At 42.5% G+C, this 19,825-nt stretch overlaps 1 protein-coding gene across 1 annotated transcript; it reads left to right on the top strand.

The window, feature by feature from the left end:
- Positions 1-1,596: 1,596 nt before the first annotated feature.
- Positions 1,597-16,807, top strand: colgalt1b (collagen beta(1-O)galactosyltransferase 1b; the record flags this gene model as incomplete). The annotated part of the gene is made up of 12 exons (XM_080722129.1): positions 1,597-1,918; positions 5,225-5,335; positions 5,600-5,717; positions 7,937-8,071; positions 8,506-8,710; positions 9,521-9,640; positions 10,981-11,057; positions 12,212-12,318; positions 14,294-14,426; positions 14,663-14,790; positions 15,393-15,599; positions 16,537-16,807. The coding sequence occupies exons 1-12, from the start codon at positions 1,692-1,694 to the stop codon at positions 16,805-16,807; spliced, it is 1,839 nt and encodes a 612-aa protein (XP_080578255.1). The 5' UTR covers positions 1,597-1,691.
- Positions 16,808-19,825: the final 3,018 nt, after the last annotated feature.

The following is a 19,825-nucleotide window of genomic DNA, read 5'->3' as shown; positions in this document are numbered from 1 at the left end:
ATATCTATATATATCTTGATCAACGGTGACTGAAATGTATAAATAGCCTAAATGTCTGTCAGCTCATCTTTTGCCAGTATAGACACAAGATAAAATTGAGTATAATTCAGGACCTAATCTGAAATCCAGGCTTGTGAAAGAATATTGTTATGACGAGGGGAGCTGCCAAAAACAAACCATTATGTGCATCTTGGATGCCAATTCAGTTTATAAATCACTGTTTTAGGCAATCATTGCAGTGCGGTGGTAACTGTTTGTTTTTCCCTCTCCTCTCTCTCTCTCCCTCTCCCTCTCTCCCTCTCCTTCAGCAGCTCAAGTTAAATACATCACAAGGCATTGTCAATAAAATGTAGACTATTATTATACAGATTTTTCTTTCTCTTTAATTTCTATCTCTTTTTATTTAATGTATTTATTTCTATTGTAATTTCTTTCTTTCTTTCTTTCTTTCTTTCTTTCTTTCTTTCTTTCTTTCTCAGTTCAGTTCAACATACAGGTAGACGTGTGGTGGGGTCTATTTTCTGGAAGATTCCAATGGACAGTTGTGCTATTCTTAAAGGAGAGAACCAAATCTTAGCAAATAAAGCAATCGATACTTCGTCTTACGACGGTGCCGCGTGCTCAAAATAGCGAATCTACAAGCTCTACAACACCGGAGAAAGAGATGTGTTGTGAGCTTGTGATACTGCCAATTTCAGTGCGCTGCACCGTCGAACGACCGAGCATAAATCAAGCATAGCATGTTAGAAGGAGTTCTCCAACGCTATGTCATTGACGATATCTTGCGCGCAAGAAAGGCTGCGCACCCTCTCGTCTGTAGTAAAAAATACAAGATTCTGTTTCGCTACTCATCAAAACAAAGATGACTTTAGAAAGTTGAAAGCATACTTTCCTTGGTGGGGACACTGAGCCCTCCACCACACGTCTAAAATACACCTTTTAGCCAGAAAAGAAAATATTACACTGGGAGGCAAATTCTGGTCAATGGAATTTTCTATGGACAAGATCTGTAGAGGGCGCTGTGGAGTAGCTAAAACTTCGGGTGAAATGTTTTCTTTTCTGTACAAAAAGTGTATTTTAAACGTGAGGTGGGGAACTCCGAGTGTTCCCACTAAGGAAAGTAGGCTTTCAACATCTTATAACCGTCTTTATTTTGGTGAGTAGCGAAAGCTACAACAGCTGCTGAGGCTGAGCAGCCTGGGCCACCGCAGCTGTGTGTGAGCACAATGGCTCGTCGTTGACATAGCATTAAGGAGAACTCCTTCTATCGCTCGCTACCTATGGCTCCATCTATCATCCATACACATACAGTCTAGATTATAGCCAAATTGAATTAGGTTAGCCCAAAAATTGTCATCTTTAATGATGTGGTCATGAGGAATAATCACTGCCATTTACAGTGAATATGTCGTGGTCTCGTGGATAATTACACGTTTGTACAGTTACTACAGTGTGTACAGAAGAAGGCGGGTTCCCTTTAAACATGCCTGGCCCTTCCCTTTAATTTAGCCCACTCCCTTTTCGCGTAGTTTGACCCAGACGTCTTTTATAGTCGGCATAATAACACAGACAAGGCAAGGGGTCCCCGGGGCACCGGTGAAAACATCTTTGCGCTTCTCTCTCTCGCCGAACATCGATCGTTCTGCACATCTGCAGTGCCCGGTGGTGAGTTAAGAGTGTCTCCCCCTGCCATGCACCACCGGGTCACCTCGTTGCTGCCTGTCCTGCTGCTGCTGTCCGTCCTGTCCCCGCGGTGGACCCGGGGCTACTTCACCGAGGAGCGGTGGAGCCCCGAGTCTCCGCTCCTCGCTCCCCGGGTCCTGGTCGCGCTGGTGTGCCGCAACTCGGAGCACTCTCTGCCGCTGTTCCTCGGTGCCATAGAGCGCCTCAACTACCCCAAGGACCGCATCGCTCTGTGGTGAGTCGCATCTTTTAGCCATGTTATGGTCGCGATCCGCAGACCACAGACATTTCTGGTTGAATAGTAAAGCTGTTATTGTTGCCACTTGGGTGCAGCGGTGTGTAAAGTAACTAAGTACATTTACTCAAGTATGTACTGCACTTGAGTTAAGTACAATTTTGAGGTTTTACTTCTACTCCACTGTCTACATCTCAGAGGCAAATAATTTACTTTTACTCTAGCTCTGGTGACATGGTCCATAGCTGGACCAGAGTTAAGTATTTCTATATTGCAGTAGGCTATTGATACCTACTCTTTTACTCTAAAAACACCCACTGGATGCCACAGAAACTCAGTCAGTAGACTATTGTAGCCTACAGTTTTTGAGTGGAGTAGAACGTCTTGTGCGTGCGCCCGCGTTTGTGTCCGTGCGCACAGCAGTTATCTTATCACCGGTCCGGAATGGTCCTGGATGAGCTCTTAATTATTAAATAGCCTAGGGCTATTAGATCCAATATGAGTATGGGTCGTTGTGTATTTCATGCATTCCCTTTAGAGTGGGGAGGGCGGCCTGCTGCTGCGAGCAGAGACGTGTCCAAAAAGTTCCATTCAGTCACATAGGCTTCTCTCTCTCATCACCCCTTCTTCCCCCTCATCCCCATTTCCCACCCCTTCCCTTCCCTTCACTCCCCTCCCTCTTCTTCCCCTTCCCACATCCCCTTCCCTTCTCCCAGCCATTCCAACCAAACATACCCGGCGTTGTTTGAAAGGAAAGTTCGAGAAAGTGAAGATTCTTGGGCACAGTTCTACTATAGGCTATTTCAGATATGGTATTGACCTTGCTATAAACAGTCACTAATTCGTTTATGCTGTAGGCTATGTCTCTGAGACAACAGACTACTGTACTTAATTCCATCCCCTCAGGCTATTATTTTCATCCCACCCCTGCATCTGTCATCTCGTTCTCCTGCATGGCATTTGGTTATTCAGTTCTAATCCTCGATTACCCCTTGATATTTTGGAATTAATCCTAGCTTGATATGATATCTACAGTTTTTTTAAACTATATATTTTTCCCCCCGATGTAACTCAGTGACAGCCATGGATGGAGGAGTCTTGTTTTAGTTTTATGCTTTAAACTTCTTTAAACTTGTGTCTGAAAGCTCTATATATACATTCTCTAATGTTTATACTGTAGGCCTACAACGTTTCATCAACTGATGGCCAGTAGACTGGAATAGTTGATGTTTTGGTATAAAGTAGAAACAGCTTGAATTTAGATTTAGTTTAGATTACATTAGCATGTGTTTCTCTCTCTGCAGTCTGCACACATACCTACATTAAAGGGAGTGTAAGTGATATTTCTTTGTTTTTAGTAGGCTAAACAGAAAATACATTTTCAGGTCGGGATACTAATTGTATCCAATTAGGAGAGAGATCCCCGCAAAGATCATTCATCAGCTGTGTTCTAGTTCCAATTTTCTCAGCTAATTATTGTGTTTAATCACAATTTGTTTATCCTGTATATGCTTATGAATCGGTATGTCCACCCCTGTTACTGAACAAACTCTCTATAGCAATGATTGCTATTGGAATTATTATATAAAAATAAGTCACACTGCATGTAATCTCTCAAGACAGACTCTGATGCTATGCAAGTCAGATGAAAAGGAACAAAACAGAGTGGGCGTTCCCTTTTATTTGACGATGGTTAGCCAGATTGCACTGCATGTGACTCTTCACAGACCGCTGCCTCAAAATGATAATGAAAAACAATGTTGCACTTCAAATTGCAGACTATTATTGAAAAAATAAAAAGGATAGATGAAGAGGACAACAAACATATGGAGTGGACATATGAATATTATTACATTCCAAGTGAGTTTCTATAATGGCCACCTGCGGATTCCTATAGCTCTGAGACAAGTGTGACAGACAGATAAAAGATGGATCTGGCAAGTTAATACACACTGCATTATGTGAGTGCTGCAGAGACTTGTGGTGCTCACCTTCCCATGAGAAGATTATATATTTTATCATACCATAAATCATACTCTTTCAACTGTTTCTGTCTTCCCCCAGCTATTCTTTTATCGTCAAGGCGTGGTTCCATCATCAGCACGACGGCAACAGCTAATATTACATGCTATAAACCCCTTTCACTCACTACCAGGGACGTGCTGGCCATTGGGAAAAGCGGGACAACTCCCGAACGGCCGGTTCATTCCCGGCCGGTCCAGGCCGGCCATTAGGAAAAATTAAAAATAAAATGTCGGCCCTCGTTCCATTTTGGGGGCTGTGCGGCCAACAAAGTCGGGCAGAAACCTTGTACCGGTATCTCCAATTTGCAAATTTGTAAATTCTTTCGCAAAGCAAAGCCCTGCTTCATCATACAAGGCCGTTGCACAAAAGTAGTGAAAACAGCAGATCTACAAGCACACAACGCCTCGCGGTGCGAGGCGTTGTGTTCTTGTAGATCGGCTTTGTATTTATCATTTTTAAAATGATAAATACAAAGCAAACGGTTTTGGACATGTAAGGTTTCCACCCGACAACGACGAAATATAACTAAAAAATAAATAAAAATGAGGGCCTCTCCAACTCTTTTTCCCGGGCTGAATCAGGGGCCCAGCACGTCCCTGCTCACTACTGTCACTGAGAGAGAGAGAGAGAGAGAGAGAGAGAAAAGATGGATTTTCTCACATATAGGTGACGGTCCAGCAATTCCATGTTACAGCACCACATCCAGATGTTAAACCAATAACCGCAGCACGCTCACTGCCACACAGTCAGTACATATACAGGATATTTAAGAGTGATTCATACTTTGTCGCAAGATTGAGAAAATAACTCAATGTGTGAGTGTTTTAGTAGAAAATCAGTTCTTTGCAGGGAGCTAGCTTTGCAGGGTATGTGCATGTGGAAATACAAAGTGGGCTTTACACATTCTCGCTTTCTACCCCACCGCTCTCTGTCACTCTTGCTCTCGTGCACACATATCTAGCAGTACTGAGAGAGCTCTTATGATAACACAGACAGCAAAGAAAGAACAGCCCCTCCCACACACACACACCCTCGTCTTTGTTCATCTCTGTTCAGGCTTAACATGCAATGATGACAGCCCCACGAAAGCAATGAAAGGCCCGAATATCATCCCATAATTCAGAACAAACGTCTCCCATTGTTTGTCGTACCACTGATAAAGGCGCTAATGGGCCTACTTGTGGCATATACATGTATAATCTCCCTGTCATGTGTATGTGTCTGTTTCTATCCTTTATCAATATTTGTTGTCTGCCTCCCTCTCTGCATTTATGTCCACAGGGTGGCGACAGACCACAACATAGATAACACCACAGCCATACTGAGAGACTGGCTCATTAAGGTGCAGAATTTCTACCACTATGTGGAATGGAGACCTCTAGAAGAGTCCAGGTGCTGTATGTGTATATGGACATGGACATGTGATAATATGATAATAGTATTAGTAAATAACTGTTTGTTGTTTTAGTCTTTCTTTACTGATGACTCCTTTTATTATTCTATTTGTACTCATGTTCCTACCCTTTCTAAAAACTCTTTAATTTGACCTGCTGTCTAATGTTTCCAACAGGATATGAGCCAACCCACCAGTTCATATTAATCATACTCTATCTGCAAAAAAATCTCATTCTAATTTTGTGTTTGTGCATTCCTCAGCGGCTATGAAGATGAGGCGGGGCCAAAACAATGGACTAATCTTCGCTATGAACAGGTTATGAAGCTTCGTCAGGCAGCACTGGACACTGCCCATGATATATGGGCAGACTACTTCCTGGTGCGTCAAAACTATAAACATCCTATTCATGGCATTTCATTATTCAGTGATAGAATAAATAGCAAGCGAGCAAATCCTGCTAAATGTGAAGAAAAAGTTAACAGACCAAAACGAATACAGAACAATGCCTGAATAAAATACTGCATGACTCAGCGATGTGCCAGATTTAGAGCAAGTCTTTATTGTTATGCACCTACAGTACAATACAGCTATGGCAACATTCCAGCCAGGTAGTTACGTTCTTGTAGGGTTAGACCTAGAGCCTCCTCAACAGTGTGGACAAAATAGATAAGAAGATTAAAATATAGTCATAACTAGAAAAGAGCACTCAGAGTCTGAGTACAGATCTCTGCCAGGCCGGGTTGCCTACTGCTGCAGGGGAAATAGAGTTTGTACGACGGTGCAAGTGTTTGCGTTTGTTGTGCCCTCTATGTGAAGAAGTGGAAGCAATTTTGGAAGTGTGAGGAATAAATGACTGCACACACAATCACATCCAATTCATAGTCCAGGTGCAGAGCAAACAAACAAATAACATAAAAAATAGTAAGGTCTGCACACTGGTTTAATGCTCAGCTTTGTTTATTGCGCAAAACAATGTTTTCAAATGTTGAGTGCAGTACACGAAGAACAACAACCATTGATTTTTTTTATGCGCTCTATAGATGGCCATCAACATGGGATTCCAATTAGGGTATGATTGGATGTTGCGTCTCGTTCAGGAGAAGAATCCTGTTGCAAATAAAATAAAAATGAAATGGCATCTGTGTAAGCGTAGATTGTGAGACTGTAATCCTTTTCTATATTCATATAATTGAAATGACTATACTGTATATAACAAATATCTCAGTCACATGCAGTACTGAATACTCATTGTGACTGCACACGAGTATGTGTGATGGTATAGTCCACATCAGTGAACTGCTGTGTTCTTACAGTCTACCGCAAAAACAACAACAAAGTAAACCTGTTACGATCAACACATTGTAAACAACAGCAAAAGCCTTTTGCTGTGAAATTGAATATAGTATCATGATGATTTAAAAAAAAAAAAAGTTACAAAGTGACCCCCTTGGCCTAAGGGCTAGACCAGTGGTTCCCAACCTTTTCAGGCCGTGACCCCCAAAATAATCATATTTTAACTGGGGACCCCCCACCCTGACAAGCACTAAGAGTTGAGGAATTACATTTTGTGTACCACGGTTCTATTGTGAAAATAGCAGATCTACATGCTCACATGCTCATGTCAGATATACATGCTCACAACGCCTCGCAAGGCGTTGTGAGCATGTATATCTGCTATTTTCACAATTATTGCCTCTAATATTTGACAATTTGGTCAGTGTATAATTTGTCATTTTAGAGGTCTTAAAAAGTCCTTAAATTGTCACTTCAGAAATGTGCAGATACCCTCTATACACTTATGCTGTATGCTGGTTTGTTTACTGTTGTAAGTGATAAAACAATGTTGCACATAAGTTAATCATCTGGGGACCCCTCAAAATAATTTGGCGACCCCCCTGGGGGTCCCGACCCACAGGTTGAGAACCACTGCACTAGACTGTAGTAATGGCCACCAAAATGAGTCAGATCTGAGGAGCATGAAGGTGCACTGCAGTTTCTTGGCAAAGCCAGGAGTTTTTGAGATTCCAGATATTTAAAACAAATCTTCGCTATTCACTGCGACAGCTGCCATGCCAAATAGTGAACATGAAAGTAAAACACGATTTCTTAGGCAGATAATATATGCCTATTGCAGGGTTCTCCATGTGAAGACTGAAGGGTAACAACTAAACTGAAATGAATTGGAGCGAACATTTATGGCTGAAGAAAATCGACTCCATTCAAACAGTGCTGTAGGTTTCGGTGGTCAAACACATGCAGACAAACAAAACATGGGGTTAAATGTTGGGTTGAGCCACTGGAAAAACGCAGATTCTCTGGACACTCAACAGAAGCCTTCCTAAATACATAGACGCCAGTGTAGAGAATAGTTTACTGCACATGTAAATACAGTCTGCATTGGCTCATGTCAAATAATAGGTTGTTAAATTAGAAGGAATAGTTTAGTTGTGCCCAATGTGCCCTGTGATCAAGCCATGTTGAATGTTATGTAATTCTCTCAGTGGTTGGCGGTGGAATTTTATTGAGCCTGCTGCATTTGTGCACATGCGTATGCGTGTTGCACACATTGATCCATGTACCTCTGTCCTACGCGTTAGGTGGTTGATTGTGACAATCTGCTGACGAATAAGGATGTGTTGTGGTTGCTGATGAAAGAGAACAAGACCATCGTAGCTCCCATGTTGGAGTCCAGAGCTGCTTACTCCAACTACTGGTGTGGTATGACTTCGCAGGTAACATTCTTTTGCAGTGTTCACCACAGCATGTTTTTTTTCCCGTAACGGCTATCTGGCAAGCCCCACCCTGGCAGCGTGTGATTGGCCTGCTGCAGTCCAAGGCACTACAGTCCCTTTGAGCCGCATTGTCGCTATGTGTACATGTTATCTTTTCGACAACCCAATTCTACCCCTAACCCTAAACTTAACCTCCGTGGGGTAGAGCAAGAAAGAGTGGCACGACCAGTATGCAAACCCGGGTCGCATGGGTTGGAATACTAGAGACCAATCCACTAAGCCACGCAGTCAAATACATATAATTCTACAGGTCCTTGACATTAAAAAGTTTGAGCACCACTGATATAGAAACATATGTTTTCCAGAAAACCATTAGGATTTAGAAGACTTAGGTATTTTTTCTTAATGTCTTTGTATGTGTGCATTACCGGCAGGGTTACTACAAGCGTACGGCAGCCTACATGCCTATCCGTAAGCAGGAGCGTCTGGGCTGTTTTGCGGTGCCGATGGTCCACTCCACCTTCCTGGTGGACCTGCGTAAAGAGGCCTCCCAGGAGCTGGCCTTCTACCCTCCTCACCCAGAGTACAACTGGGCCCTGGATGATGTCATCATCTTTGCATACTCAGCGCGCATGGCAGGTGATGGGAGCAGTGGTGTAAAGTAACTAACTATGTACATTCACTCAAGTACTCTACTTAAGTACAATTTTGAGGTATTTGTACTTTACTTGAGTATTTTCCAATTTTCTACACTGCATCTCAGAGGCAAATATTGTACTTTTAAAACTTTAGTTACTAGATACTTTATAGATTTTGATTATTATAACAAAATATACATGAATCACTTCAGCCCTGTATTCATTTGAAAATAGTCGATCTACAAGCTCACAATGCGTCGCATCGCTATTTTAAAAATATTTGTATAAATGTAAAATTTGAAATGGGACATTCTGCATAACAGTACTTTCTACTTTTGGTACTTTAAATACATTTTGATACCAATACTTTTGTACTTTTACTCAAGTAAATTTAGAATTCCAGACTTTTACTTGTAATGGAGTATTTCTATATTGTGATTGATACTTTCACCTAAGTAAAGAATCTGAGTTCTTTTTCCACCTCTGGATGGGAGTGGAAGGGACGCTTGCCTGTTGCTTGTGTGCTTTTATTTTATTTTTTTTAAGATTTGTTTTGGGGCTTTTTATGCCTTTATTTGATAGGACAGTAGACTGACAGGAAATGGGGAGAGAGATGGGGAATGACATGTGGCAAAGGTCGTCCGGATCGGGAATCGAACCGGCGACGCCAGCAGGCATCATAGCCTAGTATATGGTATGCGCCTTGACCACCAGGCCAGCGGGCGCCCCGCTTGTGTGCTTTTATACCTGTGTGTTTCCGTGTTGGTGTGTGTTAACCTGTTCCGTCTGGCCTTTGTCTTTCTATTGTCAGATGTACAGATGTATGTGTGCAACAGAGAGACCTATGGGTATTTCCCAGTCCCCATACGCTCCCACAATACCTTGCAGGATGAGGCAGAGAGCTTCTTGCACACACAGTTGGAGATCATGGGTGAGTGAGGTGTTCAGAGGGCATGTCAGGAATATCAGAACCATGTTGAATATTTCCCTCGATCACACAGTTGACCTCTTCCGTATATATCCGAAAAACTGATTTCTTTTTTTTTACAGGAAATTGTTCATTTTTTAAAGTAAAAAATGGTTCAAAGGGGTTCTGCACGGCGGCAGAACCGTTTTAGGCTTAATATAATAGATTTAATATAAAGCATGATGTCTTAATTGCGACCGTCAGGTCGCACTTACTATCAAAACCTCCACCGGCTGTCTGTCTGTCTGTCTGTCTGTCTGTCTGTCTGTCCGTCCGTCCGTCCGTCACACGTCACACTTTTGCCCTGCTTATAACTCCGCAACCGTTGCCCCGATCCATGCCAAATTTTGCACACACACTCCTTGCCTGCCAAACTACAACCTCCACCCATCAATTCTCACATGGCCCTCGTCTAGCGCCACCATGAAGCCGATTCTTGCAAAACACATTTTTGGACACTGCTCCTACAATTTTTGCCCTAAAATCACGCAAATCGGTACACAGTATGTCTACACTCATCTCATCAACATGACACTACTCCTACAGATTTTGCCCTAAAATCCCGCAAATCGGTACACAGTATGTCTACACTCATCTCATCAACATGGATCTGTCCCATATAGCGCCACCATCAGGCCGATTTTTTCAAACACATTTTTGGACACTGCTCCTACACATTTTGGCCTAAAATCACGCTGCGACCTGACGGTCGCTTATCTCCCGATTAGGGAGTCTTACTGGTCTTACCTATTTGGGAGAAAGTTCTGTCACTCTCACAGTGAGACACAGCCTGCCTGCAGGCTGCCATGCGTCGCACAGGCTGACGCAGCTATATGTCCAGTTGTACAGTATGTCCAACGAAAAAGAACCGACAGTTGTAAAGTACTGTTATTTCATTCATATTAAGCAAAACCTGTCAAAACATGTCTGTTTACTGTTGTCAGCTGATTATATCCTTTGCGCTTGAGAGCCCAGTCTCTGCATCTGAGACCAGTGGTTGGTCACTTTCAGGCGACTCCCTAAGCGAATGACAATCATTAATTTGCTAGATTGACAGTTCAATGACGAATGAAAACACATTTATTCACCGGATCCCCGCCATTCTCCCGGATATGGTCGGCATTTGCGTGAGCAGTCGGGATTTCCTTGAGGTTTAGTGCCACTCGCGGGTGGCCGGAGGAGACGCTGATATCCGGGAGACTCCCGCAACATCCGGGAGACTTGGGATGTCTGTATCTGACCTATAGTATGATCACAGACACAGTGATCAGGAAGATATCAACCCCTCTGTTTCTCTCCTGCAGTGAGAAATCCCCCACTGGAACCATCTAGTTTTCTGTCTGTTCCTCCCAAAAAGCCAGACAAGTTGGGTTTTGATGAGGTAAGCATGAACATGCTGATTTGTACACACCCACATACATTCACAGGTTCTGTATCAGCCAATTGCTCAAACAGGAGAAAACCATTCCTGGATCTTTCTCATAACATTTTGTCAACATTCGCAAATTACCCAGACTATCAGAACTCTCTTCTGGCCACTTTGGGCAAAACAAGGAACCGCCCAACTGTGCAGTATCGTCTGCCATCGACTTGTGCTGCAACACCCTTTCTTGCTTTCTTTTTCCAAAGCCAACTGCTTTTCAATTTTGGCTTTCTGCAACATAAGCATCTCTTTTTGTTGCTCAAACGTCAAATTATTGGTTGCCATGAACAAAAATATACTAAAGCTATGAGGTGTGTCAATCAGTGTTATCAGTGTGTCAGCAGATGGATGAGTGCTTGGATGATGAATGCAAGTCTATTGCAATTTTTTTATTAGCAATCAGTTTCTAACACATCTGAAAAAACCGCAGGCCTCGAACTGGGTTAGATTGAAAAAAAAGAAAGGAGAAAAAAAGCCACATCCGCTTGTCAGACAATTTAATTTCGCAGTAGGTGTTCAGGAGGTCATCTCATTGTGAAAATAAAATGGACTCTGTGAAGCTGACGAAGACAGTGCGAATTGGAACAGCCAGGTCTTAAATACCCCTGGGAAACTGGCCAGGTGCTCCCAGTCGTACTGATTATAGTCCAGCAGAGAACTGCGGTACACAGACAAACAAGGGGAAACTAGTGATTCCCAAGCCACAAAGCCAGAACCGTTTGATTCACTCAACATATCTGCAAGGTTTTACAACGAGTGCATCACTCTTTAAATCATTGAAAATAAGGCAGGCACGCCAACAGAGAGGCCGGCCTTCAGGCTTGTGCAAGCAAAGCCGCTAGGCATGTGAGTGCCCTGACCGTGCATCCAATGGTCTCACACGTGGATGAGCATGCCGCCCGAGTTGGAAATAGAGTAAGTTATTAGGTGAACCAAAACGAGCGCTCCCTCCATGCGTCTCAGCCAATTACAGCAATTTGGTTCTGCATTTTTGGGTTGGGAATCACTCACACAGCCCTATAGGGCCGTCACATATGATACTGTCCATCATCATCTCAAGTTTTACTTGCGTGTGTGTGTGTGTGTGTGTGTGTGTGTGTGTGTGTGTTTAGGTTTTCATGATAAACCTGGTACGGAGAGCGGACCGGCGTGAGCGAATGCTAAGATCATTATACGAGCAAGAACTCAGCTGTAAGGTCATTGCTGCTGTGGATGGCAAGTACGTTTGTCATCTTTGCTTCTCATCTCTATCATTTCTCTCTTTAGTCATATCCTATGTTAGGAAAAACAGGGCAAAGGACAAAACAAGGTAAACATAAAAAGGTAGACCTACTGGTAAAAGAAATATGCTTAACCCATTTAGAACGGGTACACATCATTATTTTATGCTTTAACTATTGAAAAATAGCAGATACCAGTACACAAGCTCACAGCGCGGCACCGAGTGAAAATTCAGGTCAAAAAGAATTTTGACCCGATTCTATAAGTGTCTTTTGAATCCTTCTAAGACGTTTTGAAAACCCTATGTTTCTATGTCAGCAATCTGGCCAGCCATCGTCAAAGAAAAGGTCCTTTTCACTTAAATGGAGCTCAGTTAGTCTGTTCTTGAGAGACTACTATGTCAGTGGTTCTCAAACCTTTTCATGTGAAGGACCCCCAAAATGATATGCATTTGGCCACGGACCCCCATCTCAAAATATTTAGTTCCAGGGACCACCCAGAAGCAAAATTTGAGTTACAAACGTTCGCTTTGAAAATACATATAGTCAAAGATTTGCACAAATTTTCACAACTTTTTCAAAAATAGCAGATCTACAGATCTACGAGCTTGTATATCTGCTATTTTTCACTGGTTAAAGCATTCAATAATTCTAGGCCTAAATGGGTTAAAGCAATTATGACATGCTGTTTTTACCTATCATAACAGTCTTTGTCCTGGTCATTAAGACGTGTATTAAAATGTTAACACTGAAAACTCCACTCCAGTGAGCCATGGCAGTTTTTCTCCCCCTCTCTATTCTGTTGCATTTTGACTTGCTTTCCGGGGTAAATGGTAAATGGTAGAAATGGTGCATTCGAACGATACAAACACAGTGGAAAGTAACAGGTAAATGGTGAATGGTACATTGGAACGGTACAAACACTGTGGAAAGTAACAGGTAAATGGTGAATGGTACATTGGAACGGTACAAACACAGTGGAAAGTAACAGGTAAATGGTGGATGGTACATTGGAACGATACAAACACAGTGGAAAGTAACAGGTAAATGGTGAATGGTACATTGGAACGATACAAACACAGTGGAAAGTAACAGGTAAATGGTGAATGGTACATTGGAACGATACAAACACTGTGGAAAGTAACAGGTAAATGGTGAATGGTACATTGGAACGGTACAAACACAGTGGAAAGTAACAGGTAAATGGTGGATGGTACATTGGAACGATACAAACACAGTGGAAAGTAACAGGTAAATGGTGAATGGTACATTGGAACGATACAAACACAGTGGAAAGTAACAGCAAAGGCGATACAACCACTCCCTCCCCTGGACGATGATGCGTTCGTCCAGCGGCCAATGAACTCACTTTTCTGAGCCTAATTATTCAAAAAAAAAAACTACAGATTACGGAAGAAACACTGAATGTTGCAAGTTCTTTTATTTTTTAGGTCAGGAACATGAAAACAGAAAAATACATTTTGAAGTGATAAGACCTTTAATGTGCATACTGTGCTTGGGCTTAGATTGTGTCCATTGTAATAAAACATTATGTATTTGTTATCTAGTAATACTGAGAATAACCTTTCAGTGTTAACGTGAATTTGAATGCAGTCCAGCCAGAACAAAGGTTGTACAACTCACTATGAATTGAACCAAATCTTTACTGTACATATATTTTTAATATAAAAGGCATAAAGAGTGACTTGGCATAGATAGTGAATTAGTTGAATACCAACTACCAATACCAAATACCTGCATCCCTAGTTACATAGTGGCCATTTTGATCTTGCATCATACTCTTGAGTGTGGGCTACCGTATGATGTCATGTAAAATGACTGCCATGTGAATATGACCTGTCACTCCTACATACCTGATCGAAAACCATTTTCACAGACCTCAAATTAACGTTCAATACTTACATCTCTACCTTCCTCGCCTCATTGCCTGTATTTCCACTTGGCTTCTCGCAGGGCTCTGAATAAAAGTGACATCGATGCAATGGGTATTGCGATGCTACCAGGCTACAAGGACCCCTACCACGGTCGGCCACTCACCAAAGGGGAGCTTGGCTGCTTCCTCTCCCATTACAACATCTGGAAGGAGGTGAGCTGCTCAGGCAAGCCCCAGGCATCTTGGCCTACCTTTTTGTTTTGACCCTAAGGGAAATAAAATAGAAAACATTTGCATGTTTGTGAGAGCAGTTTGGAAATACTAATGCAGAAGTGGTATATAGATTTATAAGGAATATACCAACATTGATATAAAAAAAAAAAAAAAAGCTCTGTGATCAACTTAATTGTGCATGGCGTGTGTTTGGCAAATGTTGTGTCTGTGTGTAGATTGTGGATCGTGGTCTCCACACCTCACTGGTCATAGAAGATGACCTTCGCTTCGAGGTGTTCTTCAAACGGCGTCTCCAGAACCTGTTGTATCAGGTGACCACGCACAAACTGGGATGGGACCTCATGTGAGTGTATGCCCATACTTAAAAGGGAAAAGGGGGAAGACTTGATGGATACATTAAAATGATTACTTACATAGTAGGGCATTCACCAAATATTCGAATATTCGAATATCAAAGTCACTATTCGACGTTGTTCACCGAATTCGAATATTCGCTTTTTTGTTTTCTCTTTAAAAAATATATACTTTATAAAACTTGGCTAGATAGGAAGTCATAAGAATGAGCTGTCAATGCCCCTGGTGGATGAATTTGTTAATGCTCTATGCCAGGGGTTCTCAAACCTTTTTAGGCCGTGACCCCCAAAATAAACATATTTGAACTGGGGACCCCCACCCTGACAAGCACTTGGAATTGTAGGTATTACATTTAATGTGACTCGGTTCCACAGATAAATATTCGCCTCTACAATGTTCGCCTCTTGCTAATATTTGACAGTTTGGACAGTCCTGTCGAATATTCGACTATTCGAATACTTTGAGGTCAAATAATTCGAATACTAAAAATCACTATTCGTGAATGCCCTATTACGTAGTAGTGTTAGCTGTCTTCGTGGTTCTGCCTGCCTTTCTCTTGATCAGTCTCTTGTTTTAAACTCTTCAACACAGTTACATTGGGAGGAAGCGGATGCAAGTGGAGCACCCGGAGAAATCTGTTCCAAAGATACACAATCTGGTGGAGGCCGATTATTCCTATTGGACTCTGGGTTACATGATAACATTACAAGGTGCTCAGAAGCTCCTGAGGGCGGAGCCTCTGTTGAAGTTGCTTCCTGTGGACGAGTTCTTTCCTGTGATGTACAACAAACACCCTGTGTGAGTAGACCCATTTATCCATCCATCCATCCATCTTCAACCGCTTATCCGGAATCGGGTCGCGGGGGTAACATTCCAACTGAGACTTCCAGATTTCCTTATCCTGCGCAACTTCCTCCACTCCCTCTGGGAGTATACCGAGGCGTTCCCAGGCCAGTCTGGAGATATAATCCTTCCATCTGGTCTTAGGTCTGCCACGGGGTCTTCTCCCAGTGGGACGTGCATCGAGGACCTTCCTAGGAAGGTGCTCGGGGGGCATCCGTACTAGATGCCCGAACCACCTAAGCTGACTCCTTTCCAAGTGAAGGAGCAGCGGTTCTACTCCAAGTCTCTCTCGGGTGATTGAACTTCTCACCCTATCTCTAAGGGAGATACCAGCCACCCTTCTGAGAAAACTCATGCTCTTCCTAATCTCTTTTTTTTCCTACTGCTTTATATTTTATTTCCAGTGTAGTTTTTGCTTCTTTCTTAGCCTGTTGTCCCTTATCCTTTAGATTTTAACCACTTTAACCATTATTTTATGCTTTAACTATTGAAAAACAGCAGATATACAAGCTCACAGCGCGGCACCGAGTGCCGCGCTGCAAGCTTGTAGATCTGCTATTTTTGAAAAATCGTGAAAATGTGTGCAAGTCTTTGAATAGCTTTGACCCGACTTTTAAATCCTTCCTCTGAATCAGTGGATCTGAAACGTTTTCATGTGAAGGACCCCCAAAATTACATGCATTTGGCCGCGGACCCCCATCTCAAAATATGTTGTTCCAGGGACCCCCAGAAGTAAATATTTGAGTTACAAAAGTTTGCCTTGAAAAATATATATTGAAAAATGTGCACACATTTTCACGATTTAAAAAAAATAGCAGATATACAAGCTATATACTAAAGTATCAAATAATTCCAGGTCTTAAAGGGTTAACATACTCATCTCTTTCACCAGTTCGGAGTACATGGAACACTTTGAGCAGCGGGACCTGCGCGCGTTCTCTGCCGAGCCGCTCCTGGTGTATCCGACCCACTACACGGGAGACGGCGGCTACATCAGCGACACGGAGACCTCCGTGGTCTGGGACAACGAGAAGCTCCGCACAGACTGGGACCGAGCCAAGTCCAGGAAGACCCAGGAGCAGGAGGCGCTGAGCTCTGAGGCCCAGAACTCTGACGTACTGCAGTCTGAACTGGAAAACATGAGCGCACGGGATGAGCTGTGATGAAGGGGAAGGGGGAGGGGGAGGCTGGCAGATAGAAGTGGGGATAGTAATAGAAAAAGTGGTATCATTATTGTGTATCATTATTTTATGCTTTAACTATTGAAAAATAGCAGATATACAAGCTCACAGCGCGGCACCGAGTGCCGCGCTGCGAGCTTGTAGATCTGCTATTTTTGAAAAATCGTGAGAATTCGAATTTTGACCCGATTCTATAAGTGTCTTTTGAATCCTTCTAAGGTTTTTTGAAAAATGTTTCTATGTCAGCAATCTGGCCAGCCATCGTCAAAGAAAAGGTCCTTTTCACTTAAATGGAGCTCAGTTAGTCTGTTCTTGAGAGACCACTATGTCAGTGGTTCTCAAACTTTTTCATGTCAAGGACCCCCAAAATGATATTTATTTGGCCACGGACCCCCATCTCAAAATATTTAGTTCCAGGGACCACACAGAAGAAAAATTTGACTTTTTCAAAAATAGCAGATCTACAAGCTTGAGCTTGTATATCTGCTATTTTTCACTGGTTAAAGCATTCAATAATTCTAGGCCTAAATGGGTTAAGCGTCCCGCAAAGCTTGGCCAATGTGACCCTGGCCGTACAAACAGACAACGATTGACCAATGATAGTCCGGACAGACACGGGACAAACATACAAAGCCAGATGTAGGAGCGGTTAGCACCGCTCCAAAAGCTGTCATAAAGGGGTTAGTGCAGGGTTCCCCAATTAGTTTTCCCCAAGGGCCGAATCATGTCTAGGGTACCAAGCCGAGGGCCACAACATTGCAGGGGACGACAGTGACGTTCCCGCTACTCCAGCGACACTTTAGATATCGTCGTTGTCCGGTGAAAATCTTGTATGTCCAAAACCGTTCATTTTGCATTTATCATTTTAAAAATGATTTAAACTAGTGAAAACAGATGATCTACAAGCAAACAACGCCTCGCACCGCGAGGCGTTGTGTGCTTGTAGATCTGCTGTTTTCACTACTTTTGTGAGACAGCCTTGAATGATGAAGCAGGGCGTTACTTTGCGAAAGAACGTACTGTACAAATTTGGAGATACGAGGTTTCCACCTGACAACGGCAATATACTAGTGTTGTTGCTGCTCTTATACCACCATTATTACTGGGGTTGGTGGGGGCCTGACAGTAGCCCCCCGCGGGCCGCAAATGGCTATGGTCATTTAGGGGTACAGGGGTTAGGATGGGAGTAGAGGGGTGAAATTAGATGGGGCAGTTTGGTAGAAGAGGGACACAAGGCATATGAGGGACAAACAAATGAGTGTCAAGAGGCACTTTACTCCTTTCATTGTGCCCAACCCCATGAGGAGGTTTGAGTAGAGTTCATTCTTGAAGAGTCAGCTTGCAAATCTTCTTTAATTTATTGCTTCTCTTGCTTGTCTTTTGACTAATGGGGCTTTCAGACACAACAGCAGCACCACTGCGCAAACCCATTATTTCCAATGGCATGCGCAGGCATGGAAGGCATAAATGGAGGAAATGATAATGTCTGTGTCTGAATTTCCTGAATTATATGACACAAGTTTGTGTTTGTATCGAGACCTCAGGAGGAAAGTCATATCTTGGAAACATGTTTCCTCCCAAGTAGGCATGATGTCTGTGTTTTAACACTCAGGTAGCTTTTGTAGGTAGACAATATGTGTACTAGTATAGGGTCTGCCTTAGACTTACAAGTCTATAACTCTATACGCTTCGCTCAACTAGACTCTCTCAGGTTTCTTGGTTAAAACTGCTTGGAAAAGAGAGTTTAAACTTGCATTGCTGAACCAATATATATGATTGGTTTCCAAAGCAATAGCCTAGTTATTGTTAGCGTCTGTTCTCACCTCCATTGTAGCAACTACCTTGTGTTTAGGATTCTCCATGATTGGTAGGTAGGCAAAGATCTCTGATAGTAGTCCATGTCCCACTAGAAGTTTTGAAAACTGCCTATTTTTCTCTGTCCTACGTGACTCCCCAAATAGTGTGCTGTACCCAGTGGTGAGCACAGCAACAAATCGTGTTGTGTCTGAAAGGGTCTTGAGGCCTGATTCATTGTTTTAATCGTCTTTTAGCCCCTTCCAGTCCATGATACATGTCGTCATCAAACAGTATTATGACAGTATTATGATACATTCCCAATAGATTTATTTTTTTCTTTTAAAGAAAAATGCTATACAAAGCAAAGCTGTTTTGAACATAATATTTTCTTCCTTATTAAATGATTACATATTTGTCGCCAAAGTTCAGCTAATAACAAAACCCTTTGATGTTTAACTTATAAGTCCATATTGCATATGTGTATTAAGTATAGACTACATGTCCATATTGACTATCATCTTTATCAGTTTCTCTGTGGCTAAAGCATTCAATAATTCTAGGCCTAAATTTAAAAGTGTAATTTTGAGGGCGTGCCTAATGGCTCAGCTGGACTATGCTCCCTATGGGCGCAAGGATCTCCGGCCCACATCGTGTCGTGCATTCTCCATTTCTCTCTCTCTGCCCTTAGTCTCCCGTCTCTTCACTGACCCATCAGAAATACATCTTACCACCCTGGTGCATTGGCACGCAGTAAGCTCTCTTGTAAGATTAGTCTAAACAGAAAAATGTAGATGTGTATTATTAACACTATCGGCATGAAATTAAAAGCACCAGAAAAGGTGAAAATCACCTTGAATGGGGCCCCGTAGAGAATGGGCTGTAGTATATAGTACAGTTGACAGTAACAAAGTGTTGTCACTGTTCAGTGGTTGCCGCGGGCTGTGCAATCTTGTGAATACCCCAGATGAATAGTACTGTACATTGCACCTTTTTTTCCTTTTATGTTTTTTTACACTTACCAGCGATATTTCACCAAACTGGTAGGGGCTTCTAAGCTCTATACAATGAGAGTGAAACTAGAGAGAACTTTACTGACAATATTTGTAGTTCATTCATGGACAGGTTCCTACAGTATACAACCCAAGATTTGAAAAAGAAGTTCATTATCCCTTTAAAGTTGCATGCATGTATACGTGCATGTAT

Source organism: Nannobrachium achirus, assembly GCF_963921795.1.
Source record: "Nannobrachium achirus genome assembly, chromosome: 3".
NCBI lineage: Eukaryota > Metazoa > Chordata > Actinopteri > Myctophiformes > Myctophidae > Nannobrachium > Nannobrachium achirus.
The sequence above is the reverse complement of the archived record's forward strand: the minus strand, read 5'-3'. Positions and strand labels throughout refer to the sequence as shown.